This window comes from Rhinatrema bivittatum, chromosome 5 (genome assembly GCF_901001135.1).
Source record: "Rhinatrema bivittatum chromosome 5, aRhiBiv1.1, whole genome shotgun sequence".
NCBI classification, from domain to species: domain Eukaryota; kingdom Metazoa; phylum Chordata; class Amphibia; order Gymnophiona; family Rhinatrematidae; genus Rhinatrema; species Rhinatrema bivittatum.
This window is the reverse complement of record NC_042619.1, coordinates 242627138-242648738: the sequence shown is the minus strand read 5'-3', so window position 1 is coordinate 242648738 and position 21601 is coordinate 242627138. Positions and strand designations below refer to the sequence as shown.

Below are 21601 nucleotides of genomic sequence, written 5' to 3'. Positions count from 1 at the left end.
TCCATCCCCTTTATCATTTTGGTTGTCCTTCTCTGTACCTTCTCCATCGCAATTATATCTTTTTTGAGATGCGGCGACCAGAATTGTACACAGTATTCAAGGTGCGGTCTCACCATGGAGCGATATAGAGGCATTATGACATTTTCCGTTCTATTAACCATTCCCTTCCTAATAATTCCTAACATTCGCTTTGCTTTTTTGACTGCTGCAGCACACTGAGCCGATGATTTTAAAGTATTATCCACTATGATGCCTAGATCTTTTTCCTGGGTGGTAGCTCCTAATATGGAACCTAACATCGTGTAACTACAGTAAGGGTTATTTTTCCCTTGCACTTGTCCACATTAAATTTCATCTGCGATTTGGATGCCCAATCTTCCAGTCTTGCAAGGTCCTCCTGTAATGTATCACAGTCTGCTTGTGATTTAACTCACATTCATTTAACTCTGAATAATTTTGTATCATCTGCAAATTTGATAACCTCACTCGTCGTATTCCTTTCCAGATCATTTATATATATATTGAAAAGCACCGATCCAAGTACAGATCCCTGAGGCACTCCACTGTTTACCCTTTTCCACTGAGAAAATTGACCATTTAATCCTACTCTGTTTCTTATCTTTTAACCAGTTTGTAATCCACGAAAGGACATCGCCTCCTATCCCATGACTTTTTAGTTTTCGTAGAAGCCTCTCATGAGGGACTTTGTCAAACGCCTTCTGAAAATCCAAATACACTGCATCTACCGGTTCACCTTTATCCACATGTTTATTAACCCCTTCAAAAAAATGAAGCAGATTTGTTAGGCAAGACTTCCCTTGGGTAAATCCTTGTTGACTGTGTTCCATTAAATCATGTCTTTCTATATGCTCTACGATTTTGATCTTGAGAATTGTTTCCACTATTTTTCCCCGCACTGAAGTCAGGCTCACTGGTCTATAGTTACCTGGATCGCCCCTAGAGCCTTTTTTAAATATTGGGGTTACATGGCCACCCTCCAGTCTTCAGGTACAATGGATGATTTTAATGATAGGTTACAAATTTTAACTAATAGATCAGAAATTTCATTTTTTAGTTCCTTCAGTACCCTAGGATGCATACCATCCGGTCCAGGTGATTTGCTACTCTTTAGTTTGTCAATCTGGCCTACTACATCTTCCAGGTTCACAGTGATTTTGTTCAGTTCGTCTGACTCATCACCCCTGAAAACCATCTCCAGAACTGGTATCTCCCCAACATCCTCATTAGTAAACACGGAAGCAAATAATTCATTTAGTCTTTCTGCAATGGTCTTATCTTCCCTAAGAGCCCCTTTAACCCCTCGGGCATCTAATGGTCCAACCGACTCCCTCATAGGTTTCTTGCTTTGGATATATTTAAAAAAGTTTTATTATGAGTTTTTGCTTCTATGGCCAACTTCATTTCAAATTCTCTCTTCGCCTGTCTTATCAATGTTTTACACTTAACTTGACAATGCTTATGTTTTATCCTATTTTCTTCAGATGGATCCTTCTTCCAAATTTTGAAGGATGTATTTTTGGCTAAAATAGCCTCTTTCACCTCACCTTTTAACCATGATGGTAATCGTTTTGCTTCCTTCCACCTTTCTTTATGCGTGGAATACATATGGACTGCGCCTCTAGGATTGTATTTTTAAACAATGTCCAAGCCTGTTGAACACGTTTAACCTTTGCAGCTGCACCTTTTAGTTTTTTTCTAACTATTTCCCTCATGTTATCAAAGTTTCTCTTTTGAAAGTTTAGTGTTAGAGCTGCAGAGTTACTTATTGTCCCCCTTCCAGTTATTAGTTTAAATTTGATCATCTTATGATCACTGTTACCAAGTGGCCCCACCACCGTTACCTCTGTCACCAAATCCTGCGTTCCACTAAGAATTAAATCTAAAATAGTTCACTCTCTTGTTGGATCCTGAACCAATTGCTCCATGAAGCAGTCATTTATTACATCCAGGAATTTTATGTCTCTAGCAAGTCCTGATGTTACATTTACCCAGTCAATATTGGGGTAATTAAAATCTCCCATTATTATTGCACTGCCAAATTGGTTTGCTTCCCTGATTTCTCTTAGCATTTCATCATCTGTCTGACCATTTTGTCCAGGTGGACGGTAGTACACTCCTATCAGTATACTCTTACCCAACATACATGGGAATTCTACCCATATAGATTCTAATGAGCATTTAATCTCCTGTATGATCTTTATCCTGTTGGACTCTATACCCTCCCGGACATAAAGTGCCATATCCCCACCAAGTTGATCCTCCCTATCATTGCAATATAATTTGTACCCTGATATAGCACTGTCCCATTGGTTATCCTCCTTCCACCAAGTCTCTGTGATGCCAATTATGTCAATCTCATCATTTGCTGCTATATACTCTAACTCTCCCATCTTACTTCTTAGACTTCTAGCATTGGCATACAGACATTTCAAAGTGTGTTTTCTGTTTGTTTTAACAACCTGCTTTTCAGTTGTTTGGGATAATTCGGAAATCTTTAGCTCAGTTGATTTTTTACATATAGGCATATGGACTATGTTTGCTTTTAATGGAACCTCTCTGTTGGGATGCCCTAACTCTCCTGTTTCATTAATTTCCTTCAAGGATACATTTCTCCGAACCATGCACTGCTGAGTGACTGTCGGCTTTCCCCCTTGTTCTAGTTTAAAAGCTGCTCTATCTCCTTTTTGAAAGTTAGTACCAGCAGCTTGGTTCCACTCTGGTTAAGGTGAAGCTCATCCTTTCGGAAAAGTCTCCCCTTTCACCAAAAGTTTCCCCAGTTCCTTACAAAGCTGAATCCCTCTTCCCTGCACCATCATCTCATCCATGCATTGAAACTCTGGAGCTCTGCCTAATTAAACTTCAATAACAATTAAACTATATATATATATATATATATATATATATATACATATATAAATAAAACAAAAAAGAATACCCATTCAGTCTGTCCCATTTGCATCCTCTTACAAAACCACAGACTCCAGCTGATCTCTGGCTTTCCCCTCAGTTCTTCACAACTAGGGGATCCTCTGTGGTTATTCAAGGCTTTCTTGAATTCCAGAACTGTTTTTATCTCCTTTCTTCCACTGTTCAGTTACACATCACTTATATTTTGTGTTATACTGCCACCCTCTGGTTTCACTGATTAATCTTTGTAGCTTCCAACACAGTTGTAACCTTCCTTCTGGTGGGTCTTGAAAATTGTACAATATTGGAGGGGGGGTGGGTGGCAGTTGAGGACTCTGCCTGTTTTCCTTTTCCTAATTCAGAATGTAACCTTTACCCTCATCGTTATGAACATTGTGGGTGAGAATTCTCTATTTTACAGAGACGTTTTGAGCTGAGCCTGTGGCTCCAGTCTGTGAGACCCTCCCCCCCCCAAAAAAAAAAAAAAAATTGGGCTTTTTATATTGATTCAGCTAAGAATTCAAAGATCATATTTAGGGTTTCTGATTTATTTATTTTTTTATAAAATTTGTATTCCGCCGATCTAAAAATTACAGAAGTACAAACATAAAAATGACATACATAGCTAACGACACCTATAAAATTAACAGTAAAAAGATAAAACATCCACTTCATTAGAAATAATAAAATTATCAAAAAATATAGCTGTTCTTATTATTCCCATTATTTCCAGCCTCCCCCATTTACTATATTTGACTCAAGGCTCAATGTTGTAAGCAAGAGAAAAAAAAGGAGCTTTCAGAAGTTTCCTGAAATGTAGGAATTCAACTTCTGACTATAGGAAGTCAGGAGTTCATTCCAGAGAACAGGGCCTGCCATTTAAAAAATTCACCCTCTAAATTCTTTTAACTGAATCTCCTTAAAAGAAGGCACCTTCAAATAAGTCCTAAATGAGTAGTGTAGGGCCAATGGGTGACTAGATCAGAGGAAAAACAAGCAGGTGCTATTCCATGGAAGGACTTAAAAACCAAAAATAAAATCTTGAACTAAATCCGCCAGGAGATAGGGAGCCAATGTAAATCTAATACTGGCGTGATATGAGACTATAGTGAACATCCTGTGATCAAACGGTTGGCCGAATTTTGGATTAGTTGTAAGGCTTTTGGTAGGCCAAGAAGGAGGGAGTTACAATAATCCGACGATGACAGAATCAGCGATTAACTAACTGGAAATTGAGATTTTTGGTTAAAGCAAAAAAAAAAAAAACCAAACCTGATATAAAAGCGCCCCAATGAGGAAATCAGGTTTTTCAGTTCTAACCAAAAATAGGTCTCATAGAAACATAGAAATGAAACATAGAAACATAGAAATGAGGGCAGTAGAAGGCCAATAGGCCCATCCAGTCTGCCCAGCAAGCTTTCACACTTATTTTCTCATATTTATCTGTTACTCCGACCGCTGAGTTCAGGGCCCTTATTGGTAACTTTTTTTATTCTTATTTCCTTCCACCTTCGCCATTGATGCAGAGAGCAGTGTTGGAGCTGCATCAAAGTGAAGTATAAGGCTTAATGTTTGAGGGTAGTAACCATCGTATTGAGCAAGTTACCCTGATGTTTGTATACTCATACTGCTTAGATCTATGTCTTGTTAGATGTTGTCTGGATGTAAATCCTGTTTCTTCATTCCCCCCTGCTGTTGAAGCAGTGAGCTGCACTGGATATGCATTCAAAGTGAAGTATCAGGCTTAATTTGTTAGAGGTAGTAACCGTCGCAATAAACAAGCTATTCCCATGCTTATTTGTTTACCCAGACTGTACAATTCAGTCCTTGTTGGTAGTTGTCTGAATATAAATCCTCTTTTCTTCATTCCCCCTGCTGTTGAAGCAGAGACCTGCGCTGGCTATGCTTTCCAAATGAAGTATCAGGCTTAATTGGTTTGGGGTAGTAACCGCCGCAACAAGCAGCTACTCACACGCTTATTTGTTTACCCAGACTGTGCTACCTTGTTGATTGTTGCCTGAATGCAAATCCCCTTTTCCAGATTTCCTTTTGCCTTTGAAGCATAGTGCAATGTTGGAGTCACATTAACGTTGTTATGGTTTAGTGGTGTTTGGGTGGATTCTTGGGTACTGTGGCAGATGACCACGCCCACGGGGAGAAGCCCCATGGGGAGCCACAGTACTGGGCTAGGCTCAGGACGCACAAACATAGAATTTAGCTCTTTTATTGTACAGCTTGATGTGTACCACCAGATGTGGCAATAGTGAGGTGATCCAGCGGTAGCAGTCCCGGGACCCTCGGCAGAGGGAACCCATCTCACCACGTTGGTATAGGGAGATCCAGGTGTAGGTTTCCCAGGCAAGGCAATGCTGTAGATGAGACAGACTGAGAGTTAGATTACTCACTAGATGGTATCTGTAGATAGGCGATTCCACCAGGCTGAAGTAGATGGTACAGGCACCGAGGCAGGGAGAACAGGCCCTCGAGGAGCGAGTACCTGATCCCAGTAAGGCACCTGAAATAAAGCAGAGGGCCCCCAAGGAGCGGGTACCCAGGTTAGACAATACCCCGAAGGGCAGAGAGAGAGCTTCCAGCGGCAGCACGGAAGCGGCAGAGTAGCTTAGACCGACCGAGACCAATCCTTGCTAACTCAATGAGCTAGCAAACAAGTACAGGCTAAATACCCGGTTGGCGTGACATTACTTGAAGGGGACGCCCCCGAGGTTCGCGCCATAGCTGGAATAAAGACATGGGTAACGTGCGCACACCCTCGGAGGCCCCTGGGAGAAACATAGCGGGAGGCAAAGCCATAGCCGTTCCGGGCACACCAGAGAGAGCAGCTTGCAGACGCAGCAGTAGCCATCTTCCCAAGGCTAGCGGGGAGAGCTGAGAAAAAGGTGATGCACAAGGGTCGAAGCCGTCTGAGACCGACGGGTGCAACAAACGTTTATTGAATAAGGATATTAATAGAAACATAGAAACATAGAAGTGACGGCAAAAGAAGACCAAACGGCCCATCCAGTCTGCCCAGCAAGCTTTCACACCTATTTGTTTTCATACTTATCTGTTACTCTGACCACTGAGGTCAGGGCCCTTATTTGTAACTTTTTGTTTCCAATTCCATGTTCCATTTCCAATTTTCCAATTCCATGTTCCATTTATGTTCCATGTAAACCGCCTTCCCGGCGATAGTTTTCTCTGTTAATTGTGAACCGGAGTGATATGTATTGTATACAGGAACTTCCGGTATATAAAAACCTAAAAATAAATAAATAAATAAATAAATAAATAAATTCCTTTCCACCCCCACCATCGATGCAGATAGCAGTGCTGGAGCTGCATCTAAGTGAAGTATCTAGCTAATTGGTTTGGGGTAGTAACCGCCGTAATAAGCAAGCTACTCCCACGCTTGTTTACCCTGCCTGTGCAATTCAGTCCTTGTTGGTTTTTTGAATATAAATCCTCTTTACTTCATTCCCCCTGCCGTTGAAGCAGTGAGCTGTGCTGGATATGTATTCCAAGTGAAGTATCAGGCTTAATTGATTCGGGGTAGTAACTGCCGTAACAAGCAAGCTACATCCATGCTTATTTGTTTACCCAGACTATGTAATTCATTCCTTGTTGGTTGTTGACTGAATATAAATCATATTTTCTTCATTCTCCCTGCGGTTGAAGCAGAGAGCTATGCTGGATATGCATTGAAAGTGAAGTATCAGGCTTATTTGGTTTGGGGTAGTAACCGCCATAACAAGCAAAACAGGCTGCTTTTTTGTGGATGCACCACTAGTAGCCATCATTCCCGCACACCACCCCAATACCTCTTCTCTTCATTCCCATCCTCCAGGCTTTATGGATCCACAGTGTTTATCCCACGCCCCTTTGAAATCCTTCACAGTTTTGGTCTTCACCACTTCCTCCGGAAGGGCGTTCAGGCTGTTGGTGAGGGCCTACAGGGCTCGTCCCATAGGCTGCATCAACCTCACCACAGCATCAAGGGTAACTTTCTTGGTCTGTGTGAACTCATTTTTTTGCCATTTATGCTCTGCACACCTTAAACTTTTCTTATCCTCAAGAATTGTCAGAAGAAAACCAGGGAGCCCTCTTTCTTTCTCCTAAAATTCTTAAATGTTTTCACTAGGGTGACTGCATCAAGAGCTTGAGTAAAGGATATATCCCAGGAATTAAGCAATTTTGACAGTATAGGAAATCCAATATTCTCAGCTATGTGCCTCCAATTATCCAAAAAATGCAGATAAATCAATAGGTTCTCTTTTTTTTTAGGCTAAACATGAGTTCTAATCTCAAAATTTTATATACTGTAAATAAAACTGAATTTAAAAAATTGTCTGATCCTGGCACCTTAGTCACCAATACATTCAACACTTATTCATTCAACATAAAAATATCATTAACAAAAAACAAATCTAGGCTTATGTTTAGCCACATGAGTAGGGCCATTTATTATTTTCTGGAAGCCCAAGAAAGACATTGCAGGTACAAACTTTCACAGGTGAGAGCATCTAACCAGTCAATTTGTAAGTTAGAATCACTCATAAGTAATTTCTGAGGATCAAAATTTAATATAGAAAAAAATCTCGACTCTAGCAAATCAAACAAACCATAAGTCGTTGCTGTTAATTTCAGTTCCTTGAGGCATCACATCAGTCCACGACAAAACTAACAAACTTCTAAAAATAATCAATATCCCATCTCTTCTACCAGCTTTTCTAAATTGAAAATCTAGCCTGTGACATGAAGTATACAGTTGGTTCAAAATGACTGTGACTGTATCCAACAGCCAAGATTCTGTGATGGAAAGATCATCAGTAGACGACTAACAAGTATAGGCATCTTTGTTACATACAAATCGCACGTTAATAAGACTATCAGTTTATACTCATTCGTTATTGATCCTGCTGTACAAGCAGTTCCAAGAACCCCAGGAGTAAGTAACAGGAAATTACATCTACCTTATGGGAAATGCTGAGTATTTGCAACCCAGACCGACCATTGTTGGAGACAGGATGCTGGGCTTGACGGTCCTTGGTCTAATCCAGCATAGCATTTCTTATGTTCTTATGAAGGAATAGTTAAAATTTGAATCCTGTGGGCAATGGGGAAAGGGAGGGTACAACTGATGGGCAGAGGGTGGGTAAAGGGGTGCCAATTTCAGCTTTCGCACTGGGAGCTGTTTAGCCTAGAGTTGGCCTTATATCCACCAGTCTTTCTGTGAAAAAATTCACCGCAAACTTACTGCCATTAAAAAGAAATTGATTTTTCAGTACTTATGGTGAATAAATGTGGATATGTGAGATAAAGTTTGTTTGCTGTTTTTCTAGATGTAGTGGCTTTCTCACTGGGGCAGAGATAGAAAGCTCAACATTAAAACTGTGCACCAAAACTCAGCACACAGTTTCTTAATGCACAAGCTAATTTTTCTTTAACTCCCAATGCAATAAGCTAATGGTAAGCTAATGCATTGGGAATGTAATGGAGTGTGAGTCCTTGGGCTGCAGTGGAGTTGTTACTACCCAGATCATGAGGCATGTGCTGGGTCCATGCCTGCAGCAGGCAGACACGCCACTGGCTGGGACAGTGAAGGAGGCTTTGCTATTTCAATCTCTTTTCCCTTGAATTAAGCCTTTGGATTCTGAGGCCAGAAGGACTTAGGAGAATACCCCCAGTTAGATTTGCAGTCCCAGAGTCAGGGCTGGCAACGGTCAAAAAAGGTTGTTATCCAGGCAGAGTGACAAGGTAGGCGACAGACGCTTGTCTGTTGCCTACCTTGTCGGGATCCTGGCAGAGGGTCAAGGTAGGCGACAGTCAAGCAGAGTCGGTACCCTGGCAGAGGTTCAAGGTAGGTGACAGACAAGCAGAGTCGGTATCCTGGCAGAGGGTCAAGGTATGCGACAGACAAGCAGAGTCGGTATCCTGGCAGAGTGTCGAGGTAGGCGACAGTCAAGCAGAGTCGGTATCCTGGCAGAGGGTCAAGGGAGGCGACAGTCAAGCAGAGTCGGAATCCTGGCAGAGGGTCAAGGTAGGCGACATACAAGCAGAGTTGGTATCCTGGCAGAGGGTCAAGGTAGGCGACAGTCAAGCAGTCAGTACCCTGGCAGAGGGTCAAGGCAGGCAGTAGTCGAGCAGAATCAGTATCAAGGCAAGTGGTCCAAGTTAGCAATGAGAAGTCAGAGAAAAACAAGGAAGAAGGACGGGCAAGACTGGGAAGGCTAGGCAGGATTGGAGGAGCAAAGCAGGAACCAGAACAAGTCAAGGCTGGACTGGAACAAAGCAGGAACAAAGGGAAGACAGAAACTAGAACTAGCAACGAACACCAGCAGAACACAGAAAGACCTGTTGCTGAGGCGCCTGAGTGGAGTGTCAATGGCTTTAAACCTCCGGGCAGGTTTGATATCATCATTGAGAGCTGGAGAAGGTTTCCCGCCATGGGGCCCATAAATATAGAATTTGCATGCATGCCTAAAGAGAGCAGGCTGGCAGTGTTCATGGAGCGATGGTGTGGTGTTCCGGGGTGGTAAGTGCAGGTTGGCTGTGGCACGGTTACTGCAGTTGGCCAAGCATTACAGGGAGTTAAAAATTATGCAAAAACCAGAAAATGTGCACAAAGAAAAGACTTAGAGGTCCATATTCAAAAGCATTTAGTTGGCTAACTCAGAAGTCAGCCACCTAAATGAATATTTGGGCACATATATGGCTAAATTCTAGCCGGCTAATTAGGAGGCTAGAATATAGCTGGATAAGTTAGGGGCATTCTGGGAGCATAACTGGGAGGAGTTGAGTTAGCCAGATAAGTCAACCAGCTAACTCCAATATTCAGAGTTAGCCTGATGATTTAGCTGGCTAAGTCAGGTCGGGCCAAAGAACTGACCTAAAATTAGCCTGCTAACTTTAAGATAGACGGCAATACTCAATAGTATGACTGCACTATTGAATATACCTCCAAAATTAGCCAGATAAGTTTATCTGACTAAGGCCTAGATTCATCAAAATGCTATAAATTTTGCATGAATAATGCCTGTGATAAGGAAAAGGGGCATGGCTATGATAATTTTAGAGTTACCATGCTGCCTGCTATACATAGGTATTTTATCACATTGCATTTATCACATTATCACATTACATTTATCACATTACATTTTCACACCCATGAGATTTTCACTTCGCAAGCTATGAAAAGGCCTTTATAGTTGTCAACTATTTATAATCACTATAGGAGGGCCAGCTAATAACTCAAGGTGGTGGTTTTGATGGTGGTTTAGGGTTTTGGGGCCAGTTTGACATGCAGCGTGAGATGTACGACAGCACAGTACACTTCAGTGAAGATTTTACATCATTTGGCATGAGGAAAGTCTGACAAAGATGAGATTTCTACAATATTCTCTCACCCAATATCACATCAAACTGGCCCCCAAAACCCTAAACCACCACCAAAACCTCAACTTGAGTTACCGTGTTTCCCCGATAGTAAGACACCCCTGATAGTAAGACGTAGTGGGAATTTTAGGGGGGTCGGCTAATGTAAGACATCCCCCGAAAGTAAGACGTAGTGTTCAAAAAAAAATTATTTTTAAATACCTGTCGGAGGGCCGCGTGGGTCCAGGCGGCTGGCAGCGGGAGCCGGGTGGTCGCGTGTTAAATCTAGGCCGCGGGCGGGTGGGCGCTTGTTCCCGGGGGGGGGGGGGGGGGGGGGGCGGGTGGACGCGCGTTAGTTCGAGACGGCCGGCGGGCGGCGAGCGGCCGCGTGTTACATCTAGGCCGGGTCGCACAGGCGCGCATTCATTCACTGCCGGTGGGGGCTGCTTTCGGCGCTCAAGGCAGTCACATGCTGTGACGTCACGGCATGTGACTGCCTTGAGCGCCGAAAGCAGCCCCCACCGGCAGCCCCCAGCGCCGAATCGCAGGGGTCGCACAGGCGCTGTGGGCCTGTGCGCGCATTCATTCACTGCCGGTGGGGGCTGCCGAGGCAGCCCCCACCGGCAGTGAATGAATGCGCGCCTGTGCGACCCGGCCTAGATGTAACACGAGGCCGCCCGCCGGCCATCTCGAACTAACGCGCGTCCCCCCGCCGCCTGGAACAAGCGCCCACCCGCCCGCGGCCTAGATTTAACACGCGACCACCCGCCGCCCGCCGGCCGTCTCGAACTAACGCGCGTCCACCCGGCCCCCCCCCCCCCCCCCCCCGGGAACAAGCGCCCACCCGCCCGCGGCCTAGATTTAACACGCGACCACCGGGCTCCCCGCCGCCGGCCGCCTGGACCCACGCGGCCCTCCGACAGGTATTTAAAAAATTTTATTTTTTTTTGAACACTACGTCTTACTTTCGGGGGATGTCTTACAGGTTTTTTCCAATATAAGACATACCCTGAAAGTAAGACATAGTGGGACTTTTTGGGGTAAAAAGAAAGTAAGACGCTGTCTTACTTTCGGGGAAACACGGTACTAGATATAAATAGTTGAATACTGTGACTACCTCCCCATTGGCTATCTCTAAAAAAGGTGTAGTTATTTCCAGCATTAAAATATGCAATACCATGCATTATGCTATCACATAGCACAATATTGCCCCTTATTTTCATTAATCCCACACCTATGAAAAATTTGTATTCATGCAATGCAATATCATAAATATCGCATGCATTATGGTGCTATCACGGGCATTAACACCATAATACATTTTGATGAATGACCCTGTAACTTTGCTATCCCGACTGTTTCTGAATATGGACCTCATCATACACAGCAGAACATAATTTATCACATAAATCATGTTTTGTGTGCAGAAATCATTGTTTATATGCATTAAATGTGATTTATGAGAACAAAAATTGCTTTTTACACATAAAGCATTTATTTTGCATATAAATCATATTTTATGGTCCTGATTTTAAAAAGCATTTGCATGTGTAAAATTGTTTTACACCTGTAAATGCACTTTACTTGAGTAAGTAGGCTTTTGAAAATTGCTACGATAGTATGTTACATTTACGTTTGCAACTCCTTTCAAAATTCACCTGCAAGTGTGGAAAACATGCTTTTTGTACACAAAACATGTTTTCTGAACATAATATACCAACTACAAGTCACAGCACAGAACTCCAACTTCTGCCTGTAGATTATCATTAACCTGAAAACCTAACTCACTACGGACTAGTGGTTAAGTTTCCAATGGTAAGAAAACACAAGCTAAACCAGCCAGGATATCTCTCTGCATTGGGGGATAATAGCTATTAGCTAATGACTTCATTAGCATGCGATTCCCATGCGAGGATGCAAATTTAAACACACATTGCTGTGCACCAAACTCCTTGGTGCATCAGCAATAAAGTGTGCACACAAAATAATTTGCACACAACTGAGGATTAAACTGTGCGCTGTGCCGAGCACACCTGATTACATCAGCTTCACTGGGGAATAAGCCTGCATGGATATACTTTTCCCCTACTCTCCGAGGTATGGTCTGCATAATAGTGACTATTCATGACTTTTCAAGCTACAAAAATCTTTTCCAGTTATACAGCTGCTCACCCAGTTTGGACCCAGGTCCACCCAGCCAAAACCAGAAGAAGTCTGTTTGAGCAAAGCCGTCGTGGGAACCTATCCCTATCCCTGTGACAGAGGAGGGCCGCAGTTGCAAGGCTGCCGCAGGATCCCATCCCCGCAATGGCAAAGAGGATGGCCGGACTTGCAAGGCCGCTGCGGGATCCCATCCCCGCGGCGGCAGAAATAGGACTTTGGCTGTGCGGCTGTGCCTAATGAAAAGGTCCTGCGTGTGTGTGGTTGAGAATGGAAACTTGATTGTGTGTATGTGAGGTAAGAATGGGAGCTTGAATGTATGTATGTGTACGTGAGAATGGGAGCTTGAATGTGTGTATGTGTACTTGAGAATGGGAGCTTGAATGTGTATATGAGTGGGGAGAAAGGGAGCTTGAATATGTGTGTATGTGGGTGAGAATGGGTGCCTGGGTGTGGGTCCGTGTGTATATAAGAATGGGACCCTGGCGGGGGAGGGGGGAGAGAATGAGAGCTTGTGTTTGTGTGTGTGTATAATAGAGCATGTAGAGTGAGAGCTTGTGTGGTGGTGGGGAGAGCATATGAAAGTGAGAACGAGTGTGTATGAGGGAGTCTGTGAGAGAAAGTGTGTGTGTGTGTGTGTGAGAGAGAGGGAGGGAGGAAGGGAAGAAGACAGTAGAAGAGCGACACTGAAAAGGAATTAGGAAATGAGCGACAAGAGGAAAATGGGAAAAAGAGACCAGGACCAACTGATTAGAAAAATACAAAAATCAGACAACAAAGGTAAAAAAAAAATATTTTGAGATTTTAGCAATTTGAATGTGCCATCTTTGGGAATTTGCATTTCTTATATTTTTGTATTTTGCTCTTTCTTCACTTCACACTGTTCGGAGTCTAGTTTCGCAGGCTTTCTATTTTGTTTTGCCTGCCTGTTTCTGTTTCTAATTTGTAGTCTCTTATTTCTATATTAGATAAGAGTCTGTCTCTGTTTTGCCTGTATGTATGTGACTGAAGTGCAGTATTTCTGCTAGATGTAGTTTCTCTGTAGCAGTCCAGCTTGTTCTATTATTCCAGTAGTGGTGTATTAAAGTTCTAGGGCCTGGTATAGTATTTGCATTGCTGCTTTTTCATAAGGTTGCTGTTGTTTGAATCCTGAGAGTCAGTGCTGTGACTGTATGGCAAGGTTTTAGATGTCTCTTTGCAGGAGTTTGTGTTGCTTCACAAAACAGCAGTGGAGGGATATTTTTGCTGAGGTGACATCATCATTTGAATATATTTTTTTTCATGTTAGTTGTAATCTGAATTGTCCTAGCTCTGCTCTGCACCTGTTCTGATGATTAATGATATTTTATTGTAGTTATAATGATTTCTGGCTTTCTGCAAAGAGGATTCATGAAAGAATAAATTAGTTTTATTACATGATTGATTGGATCCGATTGTTTTCTTTGCTTTTTACATGATATACTTGTGCATTTAAAAACTGCAGTAAATATAAAATAAATGTATACAGATTAATAAGGAATTTTTAATGCTGGTAAGTGCTTGAAATAACTGAGGTAAAATATTGTAAACTTCCAATCATGAGGCATAATGGCTGTTGCAAACTACTTAGAAAGCTATCGTAGGATGCAGTATTTGGCATTAGTTATCAATAAGAATACAACTAAGTAGGTCTCAGACCTGCATGCCTATAGCTCACCCATGTTAACCTTGTGCCCACCTAAAAAATCAATTCTGGCTACGCCACTGCCCTGGCTATGGCAGAAGCTCAGGCAAAAAGAGATCTATGACCCAAATACTAAGGGAGATAGGGGAGCAACCCTTCCCTTCAGACAAGGTCCACTACAAAAATCAGCAAAATGTGAAACCTCCCTCAGTAGAGATTCTGGATGAATCTCAAAAAAACAGCTCTCCAAACTTCTTCCTTCTCTCTCCAGCTCCAGCTTTGCTTAAGAACAAGGGGTGATCTCTAGCTCCTCTCCTGACTCTCTCCTCAGCTCCTACCCCTCTAACCCACTGGGCATGCTCCCAGGGATTATAAACCCCTTAATTTGCCTCGCTCCCAAAAATATGGGGTTAAAGCAATGGGAATGATTCCAAAAACCAACTCCTCCTACTACCCCTAGTTTAGAAAAAAATACTTGGGGGGAAAATATTAGTGGCGGACAAGGCCCTTGTCACTTGCTAATTATCCAGCACAAGTGATATCAATCAAATTCATCTGTTGTCTGCTATTAGTGGGAAGTTTGGATGAAGAACAAGGAGAAGGACTGGGTGAACTGGTGGACTGGGTAAACTGGTATTGGCAAACTGGTGATTTCAGTTACGTGTGCATGTTTTAAAATATACCAACTTCAATGTATTAAATCAGGGTTTTATGAAAGTTAGATTTTTTTTCATGCGTAAAATATACACACACACAACTTTATAAAGTAGGTAGGAAAAGTACGCGCTTTCAATGAATTGCAGGTATTCGTGCTTAACCAAACATGCATGTGTATGTTGGGGGGAGGTAGGCACATGCATATTTTATAATCTGCGCGTACCTGATGTGCACAGATTATAAAATATGTGCCTGTATGGGGCTACGAGGAGTTGTTTGAAAGTTATCCTCCATGCGTGGCTCCATAATCGTTTCTATGCCAGTTTATTTTATTTGTAATATTAGAGAATGTGTACCAAGTAGGGTAATCACGTTTTTAAAAACAAAAAAAAAACCAGCCACTTGTCCCTTCCCCATCATCTCTCCGTCGCTTCGACCACCAGGCCTCCACTACGGACCATCTCTAATGAAAGCAGGGGTTGATGGCAGCAGCATCACATCAAGGCAGGGGACTTGGTCAGCATGCAGTGTATGCCCAGGCCCTGCCTCCTGCACAGAAGCCATGGAGCCTAGAAGCAGAGCGGACCTCAGCCTGCCCACCTTACCAACGTGCTGCTGCTGCAACTGCCACCACAGTCAGGTAGGCATTGTGTTCATTTATTTAGTAGTTAATGTGCTCCCTAGTGAAGTATTTTTGCCAAAGTCACCATTACTTGAAAAATAGTGAAAATCTGTGGCATATGGAGTCAACTTTTCCTACTGCCATGCTCCCCTTTTGCCTGTATATTTTTATCTACATAATTAAGCCTTTCCCCTTTCTTAATTACAGTGTAACAGAACCCAGTATGCATATGTTTCATGGTACAGGGACATTTTATAAATTTCTTGCATGTATTTTACACTGCTAGAAGCTAAGGATTTGTAGGCCATCCTGTTCTCCTGAAAAGCTATTTTCCTTATATCAGTGAAGACAGGGTCCATGTTTGCTTTACCAAATTCTGATCACTCACTGTCGCCTGCGACATGAGCAAAAACTCATGAGGCCGCACTCAAAATGATGCTATCTATTTTTAGTCATGTGTAAGCTCATTGGCTGGTCTCTGAATGGTGTATCAAAGTTTCCAAAGTACATTACACATGAAATATTACTTTATTTAAAAAAAACAAAACCCAAATGTATGTTCCAACAGGCAGCATTTCCAAAAGTCTTTTTTTTTTAATGTCTTTTCTTTGAATTTTACATAAATGGATGGCAAATTGCTGTGAGCCTCCTGAGGATATTGCTTCCTCTCTTTTTAACAAACTTTCGGCATCATAGACACGTAAAAAGCCATGGAACTTTTTTTTTCCTCATTTATACGCGCCGTCTACTGTACTCATGAGGGAGGTAATTTACGCGTGCAAATGTAATGTGCTATCATGGTGATTTTAAAAAGCCAGTTACGCACATAAAGTACACTTACCCGTGAATATCCCATGGACAATTCAATGGCATATATTGTAGCCATTTTCAAAAGCCCACTTACACAGGTAAAGTGCATTTACAGTTGTACAACCCAGTTTTAAGTGTGTAAATGCTTTCTTAAAGTCAGGCCCAAAGTTTCCCGTTACTTACATTTCTTGTACAGTCTATGGTCACGCGTGTCAGAGCAGCTCTTGTATGCATACTTACATTCAGGCAAGAGAAAAGAGCATTACCTCCTTGCAAAGCATGGCAAGTCTGGTTCCCATAGAGGGACATCTCTTAACTGCCATGATAATGATTTCATGCCCTGCCAGAATCCGCCGTAGTAAATGAAAAGGCTCTACAGTACATAGCCTCCATGCATTTGTTACTATAGTTTGAGTTTGGAATGACTTTGATCCCCTGTCCTCTGAAGCTCTGGCAGCAAAACATCACATGATAGTCTCTGGAAGAGAGTGTGCTTGATGGAACTTGCAGATGGGGATCAGGCAGACACGGCCTACTCCAGTTACAGAAAACACATGCTACAGCAAGTGAAGCTGTCTCTGCAGAATGGCACCCGTTAACTCATTGAGAGCCTATGAATTCAAATACCATCTTCACACCTATTTTATAGACAAGTTGGTTTTCATTTAAGGTGACTGTTTCCTTCTTCAAAAACCTAACCTCCCAGGAAAATCCAAGCATATGTACTTATTTGGGACTTAATTCATATACAAACTTAGGGCCAAAAAATATTCAGTGAGTTTAACAAATAAAGCATGTGCTATGCTCCAAAGCATGCATATCTTGGGGGAAAACCAAAATCACAGACCCCAATATTTGGGGGTTTGGACCAGCCATTATTCTGACACGTTTAAAACATTAACGCTTTCTTTACTCTGCATGAACTTTGCAGTCTTGGGGTACACAGAACCGCTCTGATGTCTCCAATACCTGTGATTGGGTGAAGGAGGCACGCTTTTGATAATGATTGGGGGGTGCTGAATTCAACACAAATTACTGAGCCTGCAGCACAAAAAAAAAAGAAAATATCAAACACAGTGCATTGTGAGTGTGACTGACCAGCCTGCATTTAAATCTCCAGAGAGGAGCAGGTAATGTGGCCATGTGGAAGACTCGTATGGCCAAAACCAAAACTAGGGAAGCACTCAGAGTCTCACCAGTTATTGTTCTCCCCAACTCCACCTCATCCCAAGCAGTCTCATCCCTCCTGCTCCATTCCTCCCCCCCCCCCCCCCAACAACTTATTCACACCACAGTCTCTTCCCCACCCTCATCTATCACCACTACTCTCTCTCTCACCCCCTCTCTTTCTCTCATTCTCCCAATCTCCTCTTCCTCCTGTCCCCAACTTTTTCACTTCCCCCCCTTGCTTCCTCTGCATTCTTAATTCTTACCTTGCTGCATGGGTATAATTTGTTTTATAGATTTTGCGGGAGGGCTGATAGCACAACGGCCCAATAAAGGCAGGTCCTGACTGAGATGGGAGCCCAAAAAGAGCAGAAAGAAATGGCCCTCAAAAGAAAAAAATAGCATCAAGTTGTAATACATTTTTTAGATTTCATATGTTCACAAACATTAAAAAAAATGTCAAAATTGCTTCAGAAGGAAGTAACAGGAGGTGCTCTGGCCTAGACTTACACTAGCCCGAAACAGGAATAAATATTATTTGCTTCTAAGGACTCTGGGAAGTGAATAAAACACAGGTACGTATTTGACAGGATCACACCTACCCTGAAGGCCCTCCACTGGTTCCTCACTCTCTTACCATACAAAATTCAAAATCCTAAGGCCCTCAGAGGAAACATCCACTCTAGCTCAGCGATTATCTCACCACCTATATGCCGCCCGCTCACTATCACAAACTTGCCTGGTGGTCCCTACCCTTCAAGAAGCCCAGGAAAGAAGCCTTTCCGAGGTGTGGCACCAACCCTGTGGAACATATTGCCACTGAATATCAGAAAGCCCCAGACCTGCTAGCTTTCACAGAAAGAGGCTGGAAACATGGCATTTCCAAACAGCCTTCAGCCTACCTTGAACTGACCACTGAACCTGGATCCAAACTTTACCTCGTTGGTTTATCCCTGCCAAACCTCTTGTTTTCACATCTATAATCGTATACATATATGTATAATTATCTGTCTTAATATTCCATCTTGTGCCTTGCCTACATCCCCTCATTAATAATGAGTTATCGTTTATGTGATCAGAAGCTGTGCTTTCTCCATGTAAGCAGCTATGTGCTCATGAAGTGTATTGCAACATTTACTCCTTTGTGGCTCGCTTTGCACTTTTTTTGCTGGAAAAGCGTATAACAAATAAATGATGATGATGATGATGAGTGAATAGTGGATGTATCTGTGGGCATCTCTGTGAAGATTGTTGATGGAGCATGTAGTAGGCTCTTTCTGCTGCACAATCTGAATATTTTTTGTGCCAAATATCTCATGAATATCTCCTTTTTCACAGTGGCTATTTAGCAAATATTAGCATTTCTCGCTACTGAACCTTCAGAAGCCAAAATCATTTGGGGTACATCAAGTCCAAAATGATTATGAAAAAATCAAGCATTGCGGTTTGTCAGACAGCACCATGCAACCATGCACCAAGATTCTTTGCTAGCCTTAAACACGTAGAGAAAGCAGAATTAAATCAATGATGCAAGAATGGCAAATGGTAAACGTACTTAGAACAATATTTTGTGGGGCCAGCCCAGTGACTCAGTGGCAGTGAGGTGCATTACAATGCAGAGGATTTGGGTTCCATTCCTGGGTCAGGTCCTCTGTTCCCCAGGTCAGGATACTGTGAAGGAAGCATTCACAGCCCCTGGGAAAAAGAGTTCTCAACCATCACCAGAGGTGGATTTAGGGTTTTGGTGCCCTTAGGTACTGTCGACCTCTATTACCCCCTCTCCCCATCCCTTCCCCCCAGATTGGATAACAGGGAGCAGGAGGTCTAAGGCACCGTCCCCTAATTTCCTGTGGCAGCTCAGGAGTAGATTCTGTAGCAAAAGTTTAAAAATTCTGAAGCAAATTGGCAAGCATTTCTATCTTTTAGATTACATTATAAAAATAAATTAGCTTTGCAGTACATTTATTAGTATAATTGGTATAATTTATTTTATTTTTATTGGGTGAAGAAAAGTGATATCAAGTATCAGTACAGAGAGGAAACCTCAGGGATGGGAAGAGGAAAGGAGGAGGATCACATGTGGGGTGAGGAGAAAGGGGGAGGAGTGTGAGAAGGAAAGAGGATTAGATTAGGGTCAGGGAGGATGGGAGATGGAGAGGACTGGGAATCTGGGATAGTGAAGAGGAGGAGAGAGCAGGAAGGACTGGGGAGTGGGTTCCAGGATCTGGGGAGAAGAGAGAGGTAGGAAGGAAGGAAGAGAGGTTCCATCACCTGGCGGACAGAATCCAAGATCAAGGGAAGAAGGATTTGAAATGCAGTGGGTGGGAAGGGGAGGAGGGAGACATCCCTACCATATTCTGGTCCTGCCCTCCTTCCACCCCGCTCTCTCACATCCCATCCAATATGACATACACTTACACACTTGGCATTAATCCCTTCTCTCTACATACACATAAACCTTGCCTCCTACCATTGTCCCCCCAACACACAGACTTACACTCCCCAGCCAATCTCTCTCTCATCTCCCAGCCTCTTTTCCCACCCTTCAATGATCTCTTCTCAGATGTTCCTAATCTCCCTTTACTCTATCTATTGCAGGCTTACTCCCTCTTCTCTCCTGTTCCCTGCACTCTGAGTGGGATTAGGAAACAGAGGGCTATTCTCTGATGAGTGAGCTTCAGCACAGCTGAAAGGCAGCAAATCATCAGCCAGCCTGCTACTCCCAAGATTGTTCCTGCCCTAGTGTGCATATTGACAAATTCAGGCCTGACCATAACTGGTCTGATACCTACTGGTGTTGCGTACCATCTCCTGAGGGAGCTACAGGATATGATCCCCCGCCAAAGACCATCACTGCAATGGCTGGACTATATGGGGAATTATAAAATATTTTTTAAAAAGTAACTGCAAATGAAGATTCATGGTGCTATAGCCCAACAGAAGCCATTTCCAAGTAAGCTAGAAGCCCAAAGGAGCAGGAGACAACTGCTGGACCAATAAGTAATATTTTCTGGACCCATTAATATAATTCAAATCTATTCCTGTTGACTTTCTATTGAAGGCGATTTTTTAATAGAAGCTCTAACAAAATTTTGATCTGTGGATTTTAGATACATATTATACCAAAACCAAAGCATATGGTATCACTATTGATTGTCTGCTTTGTTGTCAAGAAACTTCTTTATTAAATTACAGTTAAATAGTGATACCACACTCATGAGCCCTGCCTAACACACGTTTAAAGCACGTCAAGTTCATAATTGCATTCCAGCTTAGACTGTGGGCCTGATTTACTAGGCGTTTCCCCCATAGACAAAGAGTGTCTATGTAAGTCAGGCCCTGTTGCACAAAGTAGAAGAAACTCATTGCAAACCAGAGGTCTGAAGATTTTAGTATCTGAAATGCATGTTTTACCTGGGACTATTCCATAGATTTCTTCTGCTATCCTGGCAGCTTCCTTTCTGTTCCCCCTCACAATATAAAAATGAGTCAGCAAAGCTAGGGAAATTTTAATTAAAAGCTTGAAACAAAATAAAGCAAAGATAGTGATGTAAATATTATTGAAAATGTGGAGTATGGAAGTGCTGTCCATTTTGACATACCCCTTTTGTACAGTTTACTCAGTCCACTTGCTTCTACCAGGCTGCTATATCTGTGCTATCAGATGACATCTATTTTAAGCCTTACCCTAGTTGTGTTGACTTTAACAAATGAGGATATTACACAGAACTCTTTATATATGATTTTTTTTCCTAATGCCGGCTTTGACATTGAATAACTTTTCATACCAAATTTCAATACAATCCTTGGAAATAAAGGTCAAATAAAAAGCTATAAGGTGATATCTTTTTATTGGACTAACTTAAAATATGTTTTACTTAGTTTTCAGAAGTCAATAAATGTATTAAGTTAGCCCAATTAAAAAAATAAGGTATCACCTTATGTTTTTTTGTTTGTTGACTTATTTCCTTGCATTCAAGTGGGCTAACACAGCATCCACACTGCTTTATGCACTTAAAACTCATCTCTTCAGACTGGTTTTCGTGTAGTTGCCCTTCATTCTGCACCCAATTATTGTACTGCTTACTATTTTTAATTTAGAGATAACTGGAGTAGGACTTGAACTTCTTTTTTGAAAAGTATTGGGAGCAAATAATGCACGTGCTAAAAACCCAAAACTTCTCACCCAATATGAATCTCTTGCGACGCTGCACCAACGAAAT

At 42.4% G+C, this 21601-nt stretch overlaps 1 protein-coding gene and 1 long non-coding RNA gene across 3 annotated transcripts in view; one reads left to right on the top strand and one right to left on the bottom strand.

Moving 5' to 3' along the window:
* LOC115092603 overlaps positions 1 to 15383 on the top strand; it is a 110433-nt gene extending 95050 nt beyond the window's left edge. Inside the window, exon 3 of the long non-coding RNA XR_003857036.1 lies at positions 15223 to 15383. This is a non-coding gene — a long non-coding RNA (uncharacterized LOC115092603). The remainder of the gene's footprint in view (positions 1 to 15222) is intronic.
* The window catches only part of ASB11 (ankyrin repeat and SOCS box containing 11), a 50622-nt gene extending 29652 nt beyond the window's left edge, over positions 1 to 20970 (bottom strand). Inside the window, exon 1 of one of the 2 annotated variants that reach the window (XM_029603626.1) lies at positions 20793 to 20970. In XM_029603626.1, the coding sequence (XP_029459486.1) occupies positions 20793 to 20970 (178 nt within the window). Of the gene's footprint in view, positions 1 to 16477; positions 16675 to 20792 lie in introns of those variants that run through there. The other variant, XM_029603625.1, reaches the window with a different exon arrangement.
* Between the last annotated feature and the right edge of the window lie 631 nt (positions 20971 to 21601).